Source organism: Lissotriton vulgaris, chromosome 7, assembly GCF_964263255.1.
Source record: "Lissotriton vulgaris chromosome 7, aLisVul1.2, whole genome shotgun sequence".
Classification (NCBI taxonomy): Eukaryota; Metazoa; Chordata; class Amphibia; order Caudata; family Salamandridae; genus Lissotriton; species Lissotriton vulgaris.
The window spans coordinates 1,408,341,857-1,408,355,653 of record NC_141695.1 but is presented as its reverse complement, the minus strand read 5'-3'; the positions used below and the strand labels follow the sequence as shown (position 1 = coordinate 1,408,355,653).

General features: G+C 50.2%; 1 protein-coding gene across 2 annotated transcripts in view; it reads left to right on the top strand.

The window, feature by feature from the left end:
- Positions 1-13,797, top strand: part of LOC147705737 (major vault protein-like) — a 202,339-nt gene that overhangs the window by 179,139 nt on the left and 9,403 nt on the right. For both annotated transcript variants that reach the window (XM_086932183.1, XM_086932184.1), the window contains exon 15: positions 631-757. In XM_086932183.1, coding sequence (XP_086788309.1) covers positions 631-757 — 127 coding nt within the window. The remainder of the gene's footprint in view (positions 1-630; positions 758-13,797) is intronic.

Sequence of the window (13,797 nt, the reverse complement as noted above, 5' to 3'; positions counted from 1 at the left end):
TGCCCTCCTTCTAGACTCCCCTAATTTTCTCCTGGATAGGCTACAAAGGATCCAATCAGCGGCTGCCAAGCTGGTGCTAGGCCTGTCTAGAAGGTCCTCTGCTGCCCTAGCCAAACTCCACTGGCTCCCTGTGAGACAGAGAGTGCACTTTAAATCGCTCTGTCTGGTTTTTAAAGCCCTTCATGGGGGCGGACCAATGACTTTGCGAAAAAAATTTGACTGGTACACTCCATCGAGACTGCTTCGCTTGTCCTCGGCCAGACAGGTGAAGGTGCCAAGCTTTAAGAAAGTCAGGTCAGGAGGTAGATCCTTTAAAGTGGCATCAGCCAGATTGTGGAGCAAACTTCCCTGGGAAATTAGACAAATTAGAGAACTTCTCCCGTTTAAGAGATGTGTTAAAACTTGTCTGTTTCCCTAAGATCTAGACGGCAGTTCCGGCTCGACTCACCCCTACTCTCTAGCTGCTCAGCGCCAGGATACCTGCTAGGTGACAGTGCGCTTAACAAGTTGAATAAATAAAATAAGATATGTGGTACCTGCCTATTTAGAACACTGTCTCATGATATACAAGCTGTAGTCTCACATTGTTATGGTTCTGTACCTATTCTCATCCATACTTCTTCATTACAGCACCCGGGTGGAGAGCACAGGAGCCGCAAAGGCTGAGGCTGAGTCCAAGGCTGAGGCTGCAAAGATTGAGGGTGAAGGTGCAGTTTTGCAAGCCAAGCTGAAGGCTGAAGCCATGGCCATAGAGACGGTAAGTACGGGCAAAGTGCCTGGGACAAAGTGTAACGGTTGATGGGTGAGAGGAGAAGCATGACAGTAGAGATGGTGAGTGTAGGCAGCATGCAAGGGTAAAGGGTTATATTGATAAAAAGTGAAAGTCTAGACATTAAAGGCCAGAGAAGACCGCTAACGGTGAAGCTATCAATTTAAATGTTCATAGTGGTGAGCACCCGCAACAGAGAATCGTGGTGATTATTCTTCAAAATGCTTCTTTTATGGACTTGAATGCTGTGGATTAATCTATAATCTGGAGGATGGGTCTGGAACTGTTGATTATAGTAAAAAATAAATTGAGATATATATATGCCTACTGTGGGGCACAGTCCATCATTCAATAGACCTGCAGTGCTGCACATGATCCAACTCCACCTTTAAATGTATGTTCTGCCATAGAGTATGAGTATGCTTTAGGAATAACCAGTGCTGAAGAAAGTGTTGAAGCATTAAAAAAAATTGGGGAAATTGTACAGGGTTTGGGGGGGGGGCATAACATATGAGTAGCACTGTGAACATTTTAAGATTCCTCCGAGCGCAAATCCATCTTGCCAAGGAAAACCCAGTGTGCCACAAAGAACGGTACACTGGGGCAAAGAAAATCATTGACTTTACAGTTTAGTCTAACAGTAAACCACAATAGGATCTTGCACAGGAATTGCTAGTTGCTCCAGCATAAGGCATTTTAGCTTTGCAAGTACAGTGGCCAGCTCTCTTCTCTATGGGTTCTGGTCAAGACTTGTGTTTCGAGGCATTTGAGGAGATCATGAAGTATTTGAATGTGAAGAGGGGTGCATCTAATGTCCTGACTCGGAGTGGAGCAAAGTGGAGCAGTGAGTAACTCTTACAAAGGGAGAAAGACACTCCGAGCTTTTGGCCGTGATAGGTCTTAAAATCCTGCATGTGGTTAAATTCACTACAAAGGAGATTGTAATACTAACAATGTGATTTACGCCATTAAGTGCCCATGCGGATTGCTTTATGTGGGAAAAACGGAAAGGAAAATTAAAACCCGCATAAGAGTAGAATTAGGAATTGAGTGATGACTTCTACACTAGCCACACACTGGTTAGAAAAATCTCACACAATAGAACAGTTGAGGTTTCAAATCCTAGAGAAAACACAGGAAAACGTAGGATTTGACATGAATAGAAGGCTACTCCAAAGGGAGACTTTTTGGATTGGACGCTTGTCACCAATGGGGCTTAATGATCGTATTGAGATGAGTTGTTTCCTGTACTTTAAACATGCTGGATCACGATCAGAAGGATTTGTAATAAGATTATCTCTTAAGAATGTTATATGGTCACACAAAATGCAGTGTTTTTCTATCTTTTTCAAAATTATTTTGAGAATGCTATTTTTTTTTATTTTTAGAGGGTCATGACAGCGTTTTTTAGAACGTTTTCATAAGCCGGATTTAAACACCCACAGTGAACTAAGAGAGTATCTTCACGAGTCATGAAGGACATTAGGGCGCAGGAATTGTTGCACTTCTAATCACGAGACACAAGGACGTTTTAAGCAAATAAGAGACTTGATTTACAAGCGATTATGCATTTTAAGTCTATATATCAGGCTCACGAGGGTTTGTGTCTTTGCATTGAGGCAATAAAGTTTTTGCATGAAGCAGAGCAGGTAACTCTTTGTTTGTTTCCCCTAACAACAACGTGGTGACGTCGTTTAGAGAGATGCTCTATTCAGCTTTTGAACGCCGGTCTTACTTAATACGGGTATAGGCTCATGTAGTTGGTTACGTCACGGTGTCACATGACAGGACTGTGCGGTTTCGTGAGGAAGATCTAGTTTAATGGCGGTGGCTTTTAAGCCCACTAAGAGTCTGCTTCTAGACTGTTTCTTCACGGTATGGAAGAATGCTTAGTAGCAATGGTAGAATAGCGTGTGGCCCGCTCTGAGTTGAAGCGGGTAGTTTATTCATTCCATTCTCTTTTCTAGGAGGAATTACACTGCGGAGTTTTCTAAGTAAATTCTCCAGTTTTCTTTCATGTTTCCCTCGTCACCAAACACGGTTGATTGTGAGAATAGTTGTATCGGGTAGTTTATTGTCTCCGTTCGTTCTTCTTCTTTTTTAGGAGGGATTACACTGCAGAGTGCTTTAAGTAAGTTTGTCAGCTTCTTGTCAGTTGCCTCAGCCACTGAGCACGGTGTACTTGTGTGTAAGAGCCTAAAAACATATTGTTTGAGGCATATGAGCTGCAGATTACACACTATGCATAGATCGCCATCTAGTGTTGGGCCCGGATGTTTGCAGTTTGTTTTGTTGTAGAAAAGTCATTGGATGTCACGGGATAGGTGACTCCTCCTTTGGATGATACTGCGCATGGGCATCTGCTCCATCCCCAGATTGTTTTTTTCGGCCACCGGCTCGGATGTGTTTCCAGCGCTCCGTGTTCGAACCGATTTCCTTCGGCGCACAATCCTCACCAACTTACAGAAATTACGTTTCGAAACGCTTTTCCAGTCAACGCTACTCTTCAACACCGAAAACTTCGAATCCGGTCGTCATCGACGGCCTTCGGTCCTAACTAGGCCTCGACTCTAGCTTATGGAAAGGATGCCATTTTAAAAAGTGTCCTCAATGTGGGGCGAAGTTCCCCCACACAAACCTTCATGAAGTGTGTAACCTTTGCCTCTCCCCGGAGCACGAGGCCAGAGACTGTTCCGCTTGTGTCTCTTTCCGCTCCAAGAAGACTATCCGGGACCGAAGAGCGAGGCGAACAATGGCTCGATCTTCAGCTTCCATTCCGGACGACATCTTCGAGGAAGGCGTCAACGTTCCAGAACAACACCACGTCGACAGCAATTCTGAGACAGAAGACTCCGAAGTCGAGAACATCCCTCCAGCACAGCAGGTCGTAAGTAAGACCGTTGACCCAGACCCTTTCTCGACACATCCAAAGAAGGCCCCGGTCGCGCCCTCTGACTCGGGTGCACACCGACACTGCTTCTACTGCCCCACCTTCGGGCCCGGCTAAGAAGCTAATGAAGCCTTCAGGCGACTCGGGCTTGAGTTAGCCTTCGCACAGTGCCAGCCTACGTACAGTAGGGAAGGTGTTGGAATAGTAAATCTACTATTCCTTAGTCTAACGCGCCCTCCAGCGCAACTCGTGGCAACGACTTGTGTTGTAAAAGACGCGTGGTAATGGCAGTGCGGTGTTTTGACCGCGTTGTCATGGATGTTTCCCGCTTATCCTAATGGCTCCCCACATGGGTCAGATAACCCTGGTACTTAACACCCTCAAGCTGTCCATCAACCACCATGTGAAGCTCTACAACAGACCAGATCTTCCCACAAGGTAATAAGGCCAGATTAGACACCCACACCCCAGGTAGTTCACTCTAGCAATCTGGCTCCCGAGGTCCTAATGTTTGGCTGCGCCTCCTGCAGGAAGACAGAAACATGCTGAGTGAATTTCATAGTTTTTAGGACACAAGGGAACCCAGTAGGGGACCTTCGGACCGTGGGTTACTTAACTTATTTCGTAGAACAGGGGTCCTAAGGAATCAAGATATAGCAAAAAATAGCAATATAGACTGCAATAAGTACTATATTTTTGAAACACGTCCAGCCGGGCGTAAGTTTATTCATGAGATAACAAGAAGTTGTTGGCCCAAGAGGAGGCCAAAAATAGTGGCAAGATAGGGTACAGTCCTGTACCTATCCCAAGAGGTTTACGAAGAAATAAACCAGGAAAAGGGGGATACAAAAAAGGAAAACACTTTTCAGGCAAAGCAAGAAGTTTTTTTGAGCCAATAGGTGACTTGTAGTTAAAGTAAATACAGTTACAACAAATTCACCATGCAGTGCCAACAATTTCAAATACACATATTAAATAATATGGTACACTGCTTGTTGCGTCGACGTTTCGATCCCTAAGGGCTCATAGTACAATGGGATCATCATCAGGACTATTTATACAGTTATTGCCTGCATTACATAAAGCCTTGCTTCCAAGTTGAAAGCAATGATGGGTTGGGCGAAGCTCAGTCGGCTACTGTCCCCTCCTTGGTTTATAGCGCGAGTCCGCTAAGTGTAGACCATCAGGGGCCGGGCTTGTGCAGAAATTCACAAACCGTCCATTAGCTTGCTTCCAGATGAAAGCAGCGGCGGGTTGGGCGAAGCTCGATCTGCTTCTGCCCCCTTCTCGGTTTCAGCGCGGGTCCGCTGTCCGCTGTCGGACCCGCGCTGAAACCGAGAAGGGGGCAGAAGCAGATCGAGCTTCGCCCAACCCGCCGCTGCTTTCATCTGGAAGCAAGCTAATGGACGGTTTGTGAATTTCTGCACAAGCCCGGCCCCTGATGGTCTACACTTAGCGGACTCGCGCTATAAACCAAGGAGGGGACAGTAGCCGACTGAGCTTCGCCCAACCCATCATTGCTTTCAACTTGGAAGCAAGGCTTTATGTAATGCAGGCAATAACTGTATAAATAGTCCTGATGATGATCCCATTGTACTATGAGCCCTTAGGGATCGAAACGTCGACGCAACAAGCAGTGTACCATATTATTTAATATGTGTATTTGAAATTGTTGGCACTGCATGGTGAATTTGTTGTAACTGTATTTACTTTAACTACAAGTCACCTATTGGCTCAAAAAAACTTCTTGCTTTGCCTGAAAAGTGTTTTCCTTTTTTGTATCCCCCTTTTCCTGGTTTATTTCTTCGTAAACCTCTTGGGATAGGTACAGGACTGTACCCTATCTTGCCACTATTTTTGGCCTCCTCTTGGGCCAACAACTTCTTGTTATCTCATGAATAAACTTACGCCCGGCTGGACGTGTTTCAAAAATATAGTACTTATTGCAGTCTATATTGCTATTTTTTGCTATATCTTGATTCCTTAGGACCCCTGTTCTACGAAATGAGTGAATTTCATAGGCCTACCCCAAAGGCCTGCAATGCAGCAAAGTGCAATATGCTCAACCACTTTTGCATCTTCAATCACCTGGACCTGCTTATGCCTAGTGTTTGGGATTTAATTTGTTATCTTCTCCATCTACAAAAGTCAGGCTTCGCCAACACTTCTGTATGGCAACATACATCTAGCTCTCATGGCCACATACATGCAGAATACAGAACACCCCGCCCTCATTCGCATCCCAGTAATCAGAGCCTTTAGAGGTGGCCTCTAGAAAATCAACTTTTCCAGTGTCCACCTGCCCCTGTATGGAAGCTAAACGTACTCCTTACCAGGCACACATGTCTGTCATTGGTGCCCCTTCCATTGTTGTCCTTTGCAGTTCTTCTTGTTGATTGTTGCTTTCTTCATAGTCGTAATCTTTTTCCGATGCATTCAAGAGTTTCATCCCTCAAACTTCAAGAACCCTTCATTCAGATTCAGATACCAGTTCATTCTCAGAACCAATCCAAAGTTCCTCCTAGAAGTGGTTTCCGCTTTCCACCTCAGAGTATAGAGCTGCTATTCTTTTCCCTTCAATCTAATTCAGTAGCGGAGAGAGCCCTCCATACTCTAGATGTTAAACATGCTCTGGCTTATTACTTCGAGAGGACCAAGCCCTTTCACAGGTTCGATCTGCTGTTTGTAGCCTTTTCAAAACCTTAAAAAGGCCACTTTCTTTCTAAGGCCATTATCACCAAATGGCTAGTAGGGTGCATCCACACTTACTACCATAGAGCAAAAAGAGCCCTTCTCATTACAGCCAGGGCGCACTGTACATGCAAGAAAGCAACAACCATTGCCTTCCCCGGTAATATCTAGTCTTAAGGACCTTATTTCATACATTTGCATTACCTACACTCTAGTCACTGTTTGTAGGTAGTACTGCTTTATAGTCCATGCAGATCATGTGTATCTACAGCAGCACATGCTACAAACATAAAATGTTAGTTATCCTGGAAGAATCTGTTTTTAACGTGTAGTGTTGTAGATTCACATGCTCCCACCCTTCTCCCCTCCCCTAAAGCGTGTGGCACTACTTGCAGATCTCTTTTATTATTTAACTTAGTTTCATGATGGTGCACCATACTTACTTACCCACTCTGCAAAAAAGCATCTAACATGGAGTGTGTGCCCATGCTCCCTGCTCACAAAGTCAGGAGTCAGAGCATCACCTGGCTTGAAAGCCTTCTTAAAAGAAAAGCAACTTCCACACCAGCGGCGGTGCGTCCATTGGGGCGTTGCCCTCCCAATGCACACCGCCGCCATCCAGACTGCCAATGTGTGCCTAAATCACACATTCAGGAACGAGTTTCTGGCCGGCCGGTTACTGTGCCGGACCAGAAACCATCAGGAAAAGGGGGAGGCGGGGCTGTGCAGACACGCTAGTGCTGTGTCCTCTTTCGGACAGGTCATTTTCCTGCCCGGCGCGGACATGCGCACTAGCCTCCCCCTTGGGAGACCAGGGGTTGCCTCATGCCGCAGCCCCCGGTCTCCTAATGGGGCGGGGATAGGATGCGCCCACACGACCAAAACAATAACAACGACAGCAGCAAGTGCCCCCTGGCACAGATGAAACACGAGCAGCTGTAAATCCCTCCCAACTACCCTTCAAAGAGCAGCTGTAAATGGGGATTGCTCATTTATCATTCTGTTTTCAAACACCAGCATGACAGATTCTCAAAATACACGTGCTCTATCCACTATGCACTTTCCATTTTTGGTGAACGCACAAAAAAAAATCTTTCCTTTTTCTAAAGAAAAGTACATTTTTGTTTCAAAAATCCGATTTCATCTATTTTCCCCCAAATGTCAGCTTTCAATTTCCATAGACAATTGCATCACATTGTCTGATTCTGCGCCGTCAGAACAGGTGTTACCAGGACGTGCCAAGGATGTCAACATTGTACCAGCGCCACAAGTGTACAGCGGCTGCCTACCCTCGTGCATAAACACCACACAGTGTCGGTCACGGACGTTAATATTCTAATGACAGCCACTGTTATGTGACATAAAGGCCACAATTAGCCCCGCGTGCTCATGCTCTGATGAGGATAGCCGTGCGACCCTTATGCTATGATTCACCCAAGGATGCCCTATATATGCCAAGATGGACCATTACTGTGTTCGGGCATGCGCGCTGCACTTGTGAGCTACAGTGCAGAAATCAGTTCGAGGCATGTGGGCTGCTGAATTCATATCTGTGCATAGATCGCCGCCTAGTGTTGGGTCCGGATGATTGCACATTGTTGTCCTGGAAGAGTCTTCGAAGTATCACGAGATAGGTGGCTCCTCCCCTGGACTACAGTGCGCATGGGCATCGCCTCCATCCCCAGATTGTTTTTTTCCGCCATTGGGTTCGGATGTGCTTCGGTTCCCTCTGTCGGAATCGATAGTTGTTTAACTTTCCTAACTTGAGACCAAAAGGTCTTTAGGACTCGCGTCGGTATTGTCCATCGTTCGGGTTGGTTTATTCATCGGCTCCGAACACTTGCTGCCCTTCCGCGTGCTGTCGGCGCGGACGGGCCTACACGACGCTCCAGACAACTTCGACATGGAACGAACTCCGTTTAAGAGGTGCCCGGTGTGTGCCTCTAAGTATTCACATCTCGACGTGCACCCAGTGTGCCAGGTGTATGGCCTGCTCCAAGTTCCGGTCGAAGAAGACTCTCAAGCTACGTCGGGCCGCGAGACTGCAGGCCCAGTTATCGGCACCCCCTCCAGCCAACATCTTTGAAGAAGACTTTGATGACGACACCGTCCTGCAAGTTTCGGACTCTGACCCAGCGTCGGACGATGAGAACTACGACGCGGGAGATGAAGAGTTCGAGGAAGTCGTCGAGGAGGTAGGGGACGACGACGGGGCCATTGCCACCGTGGAGGATAGCTCGGAAGAAGAGCATCCTCATGTTGACTCTGGGGCCGAACCCCAGCATAAGGCCCAGGTCGAGGGATCGCCATCGGGCCTTACCCAAGACCTCAATACTCGTCCCACGGCCCCGCCTCCGGGCCCGGCCACGGACATTACTGATGCGCCACTCCAGGTACAGAAACCGAAAGTGAAGCCATCAGGGTCCGCACCATCCGTATCGAAACCGAAAGTGAAAGTCGCACTGGTGGGACCAAAGGCTCCAGAGGCCTCGGCGCCGAAGAAGTCCAAGATGGCCGCCGAGCTCAAGAGCCACGCCAAAATGGCCGACCCGAAGAACCCGGTGTCGAAGCCAAAGGCAAAGACGCCCGACGCGGCTGCGTCGGCGCCGAAGTGCCGCGTCGACGCCAAGAAGGTCGATGACCCTAAAAGAGCCTCGAAAAAGCGTCAGGACGACCCCAAAGCTCTGGGTGCGCCGATCCCGGTCGACAGAGCCAAGGGCGGTGATGTGTCGGCTCCAAAGACCGTGCCTTTGATCACCGACCCGAATCAGGACTCGGAGGACTCGCTCGAGACGGTCCAGCCCTCACCGTCCTTAACCAAAAAGGTCTCGGAGTCCCTTCAACGTATTCGGAAGGAAGCAATGGCTCCCGAACCGAAGGATGTGGCGCCAAAGCCTCCACAGAAACCGGCGAAGGCGCAGACGCCGATCCACTTCACGCTGCCGCCAAAGACTACGCCGAAGGCTTTCGCTCCGAAACATGGGGCTGGGGTGCCCTTGAAGCTGGTGTCCACACCTAAAGCATCTTTGGTGGTGCCGAAGCCTCGGCTCCAGCCACTCGCGGACGAAGAGCGTCGAGAGGTTGTCATCGACGCCAACACAGGCAGGCTCTCTCTCCTTAAAAGGAAAATCACACCGGAGCCGGTGTTGGAACATTTTCGTATTCCACTCAAAAATAAGTTGGACTCTGCGGGTACTTCTGCCCCTATGGAGCCTGCATCTCCACAAGGTCTGGAACTCTCACCCACTCACTCTAACGCTGGGGAGGGTGACGGAGACTAGGAGGAGGAGTACAATTATCCAGCGTACTCGGATCCAGAGGAGGTCAATGAGCAATGGTCGGCTGGAGGCGACCCTGAGGACCCTCAGTCAGGACACGAGCCGCAGCTTTTTGCTGCAAAAACTTCTCCAACAGAGGACTCTGCAGCCTTCAATGCTCTAATCGAGAGAGCTGCGGCCAATCACGATGTCGACCTCCATGCGGACCCAGTGGATGTCGATTTTCTGTTTGACACTTTCTCGGTGGCTGAAAAGACTGTCAAGACATTGCCAATGCTCAAAGGAGTGCTAAAGCACGCGCCAGAGGTTTTCAGGGAGCCCACCCGGGCGCGAGTCATCAATCCTCGTATTGACAAAAAATACAAGGCAGCGCCCACTGATCCTACGTTCATCAAAGGACACTTGCCACTGGACTCTTTGGTTGTATCCAACGCACGCAAGCGGGCAAACTCGCAGACCACGGGTGATGCTCCTCCCCCAGACAAAGAATCGAAGATCTTTGAAGCCTCAGGAAAACGTATTGCTGCGCAGGCAGCTAATATTTGGCGCATTTCAAACACTCAAGCCCTACTTGCACGCTACGATAGGGCACACTATGACACCCTAGAAACCCTTCTACAGCACTTACCTGATCAGTACAAAGAGGGAGCTGAAATGTTAATTCAGGAGGGGAAGCTTATCACCAACGCTTCCATTAAGTGTGCACTGGACGTGGCCGATACCGCCTCCAGGGCTATAAACACTAGCGTGCTACTGCGTAGGCATGCATGGCTTAGGATATCAGGCTTTAAACCAGACATACAGACAACCATCTTGAACCAAACAGTTAATCCAGACCACCTGTTTGGGCCAGAAGTGGATGCAACCCTTGAGAAAATGAAAAAGGACACTGACACTGCTAAGTCTATGGGGGCCCTACAGTCCCAGCAGTTTCGGGGTGGTTCCTTTCGCCGCTCCAATAACAGAGGCACCTCAAGGGGTCAGGCATCACAATCCACGCAATACTATAAAAGCAACACCCAGACCTCATACACCAACAAGGGTAGAGGTGGTTACCGGGGCAACAACGTCCAAGGCAGAGGAAGTGGAAATAACAGCTCCAGGTCCTCCACCGCCAACAAACAGTGACGCCTTGTCACTGCCCCCCGACCACATAACACCAGTCGGGGGAGACTCCAGCAGTTCCTGCCCGCCTGGAAATCCATCACCACGGACAGGTGGGTCACATCTTATCCAATACTGTTACTGTCTGGAGCTCACTTCCACTCAACCAAACATACCTCCAAGAACCCGTCCTATGTCCGGCGAGCACTTGCACTTGTTGCAGCAGGAGGTCCAAGTCATGCTGCAAAAAGGGGCAATAGAGCTCGTTCCACTGCAGGAAAGGGGAACAGGGGTTTACTCTCTGTACTTTCTAATCCCCAAAAAGGACGGATCCCTCAGGCCCATCCGGGACCTAAGGCCCCTCAACTGGTACATTCTGTCAGAACATTTCCATATGCTCACGTTGCAGCAGGTTCTCCCTCTGCTTCGGCAAGGGGACTTCCTGGCTACTCTGGATCTCAAGGATGCATACTTTCACATTCCCCTGCATCCTTCACACAGGAAGTACCTCAGGTTCACAATTCAAGACCAGCACTACCAGTTCAGGGTTCTGCCTTTCGGGGTCACCACAGCGCCCAGGGTCTTTACAAAGTGCCTAGCGACTGTGGCGGCGCATCTAAGACGTCAAAACATCCACGTCTACCCCTATCTGGACGACTGGCTCATTCAGGCAAAGTCGGAACAACAGTGCGCCGACCACGTGTCCCGCACCATTCATCTCCTGCACGATCTGGGATTCTCACTGAATTACCCAAAATCCCATCTCTAGCCCGCCCACATAAGGCAGTATCTGGGCGCAACCATCAACACTCTGGCAGCCACTGCGCAGCCAAATTCAGTGAGAGTCGCCAGTATTCAGACGCTGATCCAACGATTCAGACCTCAGCTCTCGCTTCCAGCGAAGGTGTTCATGCAGTTGATAGGCATGATGGCCTCCTGCATCTCCATTGTCCCGCATGCGAGGTTACATATGCGTCCGCTCCAGGAGTGCCTAGCACGTCAGTGGACTCAGGCTCACGGGCAACTAACAGACCTAGTGTTGGTGAGCGGTCGGGCGTACAACTCTCTGCATTGGTGGAATCCACAAAACCTTTGCAAGGGCCGACCGTTCCAAGAGCCTGTGCCACAGATTATCCTGACGACGGACGCTTCTCTCCAGGGATGGGGAGCGCATGTACTCCACTACACAGTGCAGGGACTATGGACACTACAGCAAAAGAAGATGCACATCAATGTATTAGAACTGATGGCAATCTTCATGGCCTTGAAGGCATTCAAAGTACATCTGTGCAACAAGGTAGTGTTGAACCGGACGGACAACATGACGGCCATGTACTACATTCAGAAACAGGGGGGCACACACTCTCCGCAGTTGTCTCATCTGGCTCAGAGCATGTGGAAGTGGGCCATTCAGAGTAACATTTTCCTGATGGCAGAACATCTCCCAGGCAAAGACAATCAGATGGCAGACCTGCTCAGCAGGCACAGCCACCAAATGCACGAGTGGGAGATACATCCATCAGTACTCCAACCGTACTTCCAAAGGTGGGGTCATCCAGAGATAGACCTGTTGGGGGGCGTGGCTTGGGCGCCGATGGCGATGGTCGCCTGAGAGCTCGGCTCCGGGACTAAGCCCGAGATTATCCTGGAAATCGGAGGCTGAGGGGCACCCCAGACCCCGCATTCGGTTGTGCGAGGCGACGACACCCTGCCGGGGGCCTTAGTGGAGTTTGGACGGGGGCTGCTCTGAAGAAATGCCGAAGTTTGCGGAGTCGCGGAGTGCGACCCAACATGGCGCCCGGATTCCTTTGTCCCCTCGATCGAGGCTGCTGAGTTGAGGGGGACTCGCGGGTGTCGGCTGGCACCCGGCTTCACCATCCTCGGTTGTTTTGGACATTGGACATTGACGGGCTCAGACTTTATACAACGGGTTCACACTCGATTAGACGACCGGGCGGGTGCCCACGCACTGGAGGGCACCGGGTGTGGGAGCCCTCGACTACAGGCGGTGGTCCACATCGCGACTCCGCAACCAGCTACGTCCTCCCGGCCAATCCAACTACATGGGAGGCGCGACACTCTGGCGCCACGGAACAACCGAGAGAGTTGGTGGCCCTCACCCGGGAGCTATAGTGGGTGAACGGGCCTGCCCGTCCAGGCGACGGTTGTCTCCGCCCCCTCATCGGTGCCCTCGGACGACATGGCGGTGGTGTGAGCCGAGGCGGCGGAGTCCCTATAGGCTCTGGAGAAGGAGATCGCCCGGACCCGACGTGAGAACGAATTCCCGGGAAGGTCGTGATCGACTACTGTACGCGGAGACGCATACTCCGGGACACCCACGGAGAGCCCCCGGCAGCATGGGGAAACCCAGAGGAGCCAAGGGATCCAACCAGACCACCTCGGACTCTGAAGCCCAGGACAAGGAAGAGCAAGGAGACCCCAAAAGACCTGATGGCGCTCCACTGCAGCAACAGTTTGATCGAATACTGGAGGCGATAGAGGCTACTCGGTCGGCCCTCCAACAGGACATTGCTCAGGTGGCGACAGGCCTGGGCCTCCTTAGGGCGGACCATGGTAAACTCTCAGACCGGGTCAAGGAGGTGGAGGGCACGGTGAAAACTTTGGAACCGGCGCAGAGAACCTTGGCTGCGACGGTAAAGGATGCCATGTCCCGAATCGAGACCCTCGAACGGAGGGCGGAGGATGCGGAAGGCCGCAATAGAAGGAACAACATTCGAGTGGTGGGCCTGCCGGAAAAAATCGAGGATGGTGATATGGTGCGATACTTGGAGACCTGGCTCCGAGACACGGTGGTCCCGGAGGGGCTGTCCTCCTTCTACACTCTGGAACGGGCCCACAGAGTTCCAGCACGACCCCTACAGCAGGGACGCACTCCAAGGCCGGTGGTGGCGCGGTTGCTACATTTTCGGGACAGAGACTTGATCCTAAACGCCGCCAGGCACAATGGCCCGTTCCAGGTTGCGAACAGTCAGGTGAACATCTTCCCTGACTATACCTACGAGACGCAACGCAAGCGGTTCTCCTTCCTGGCGGTTAAGCGTGAA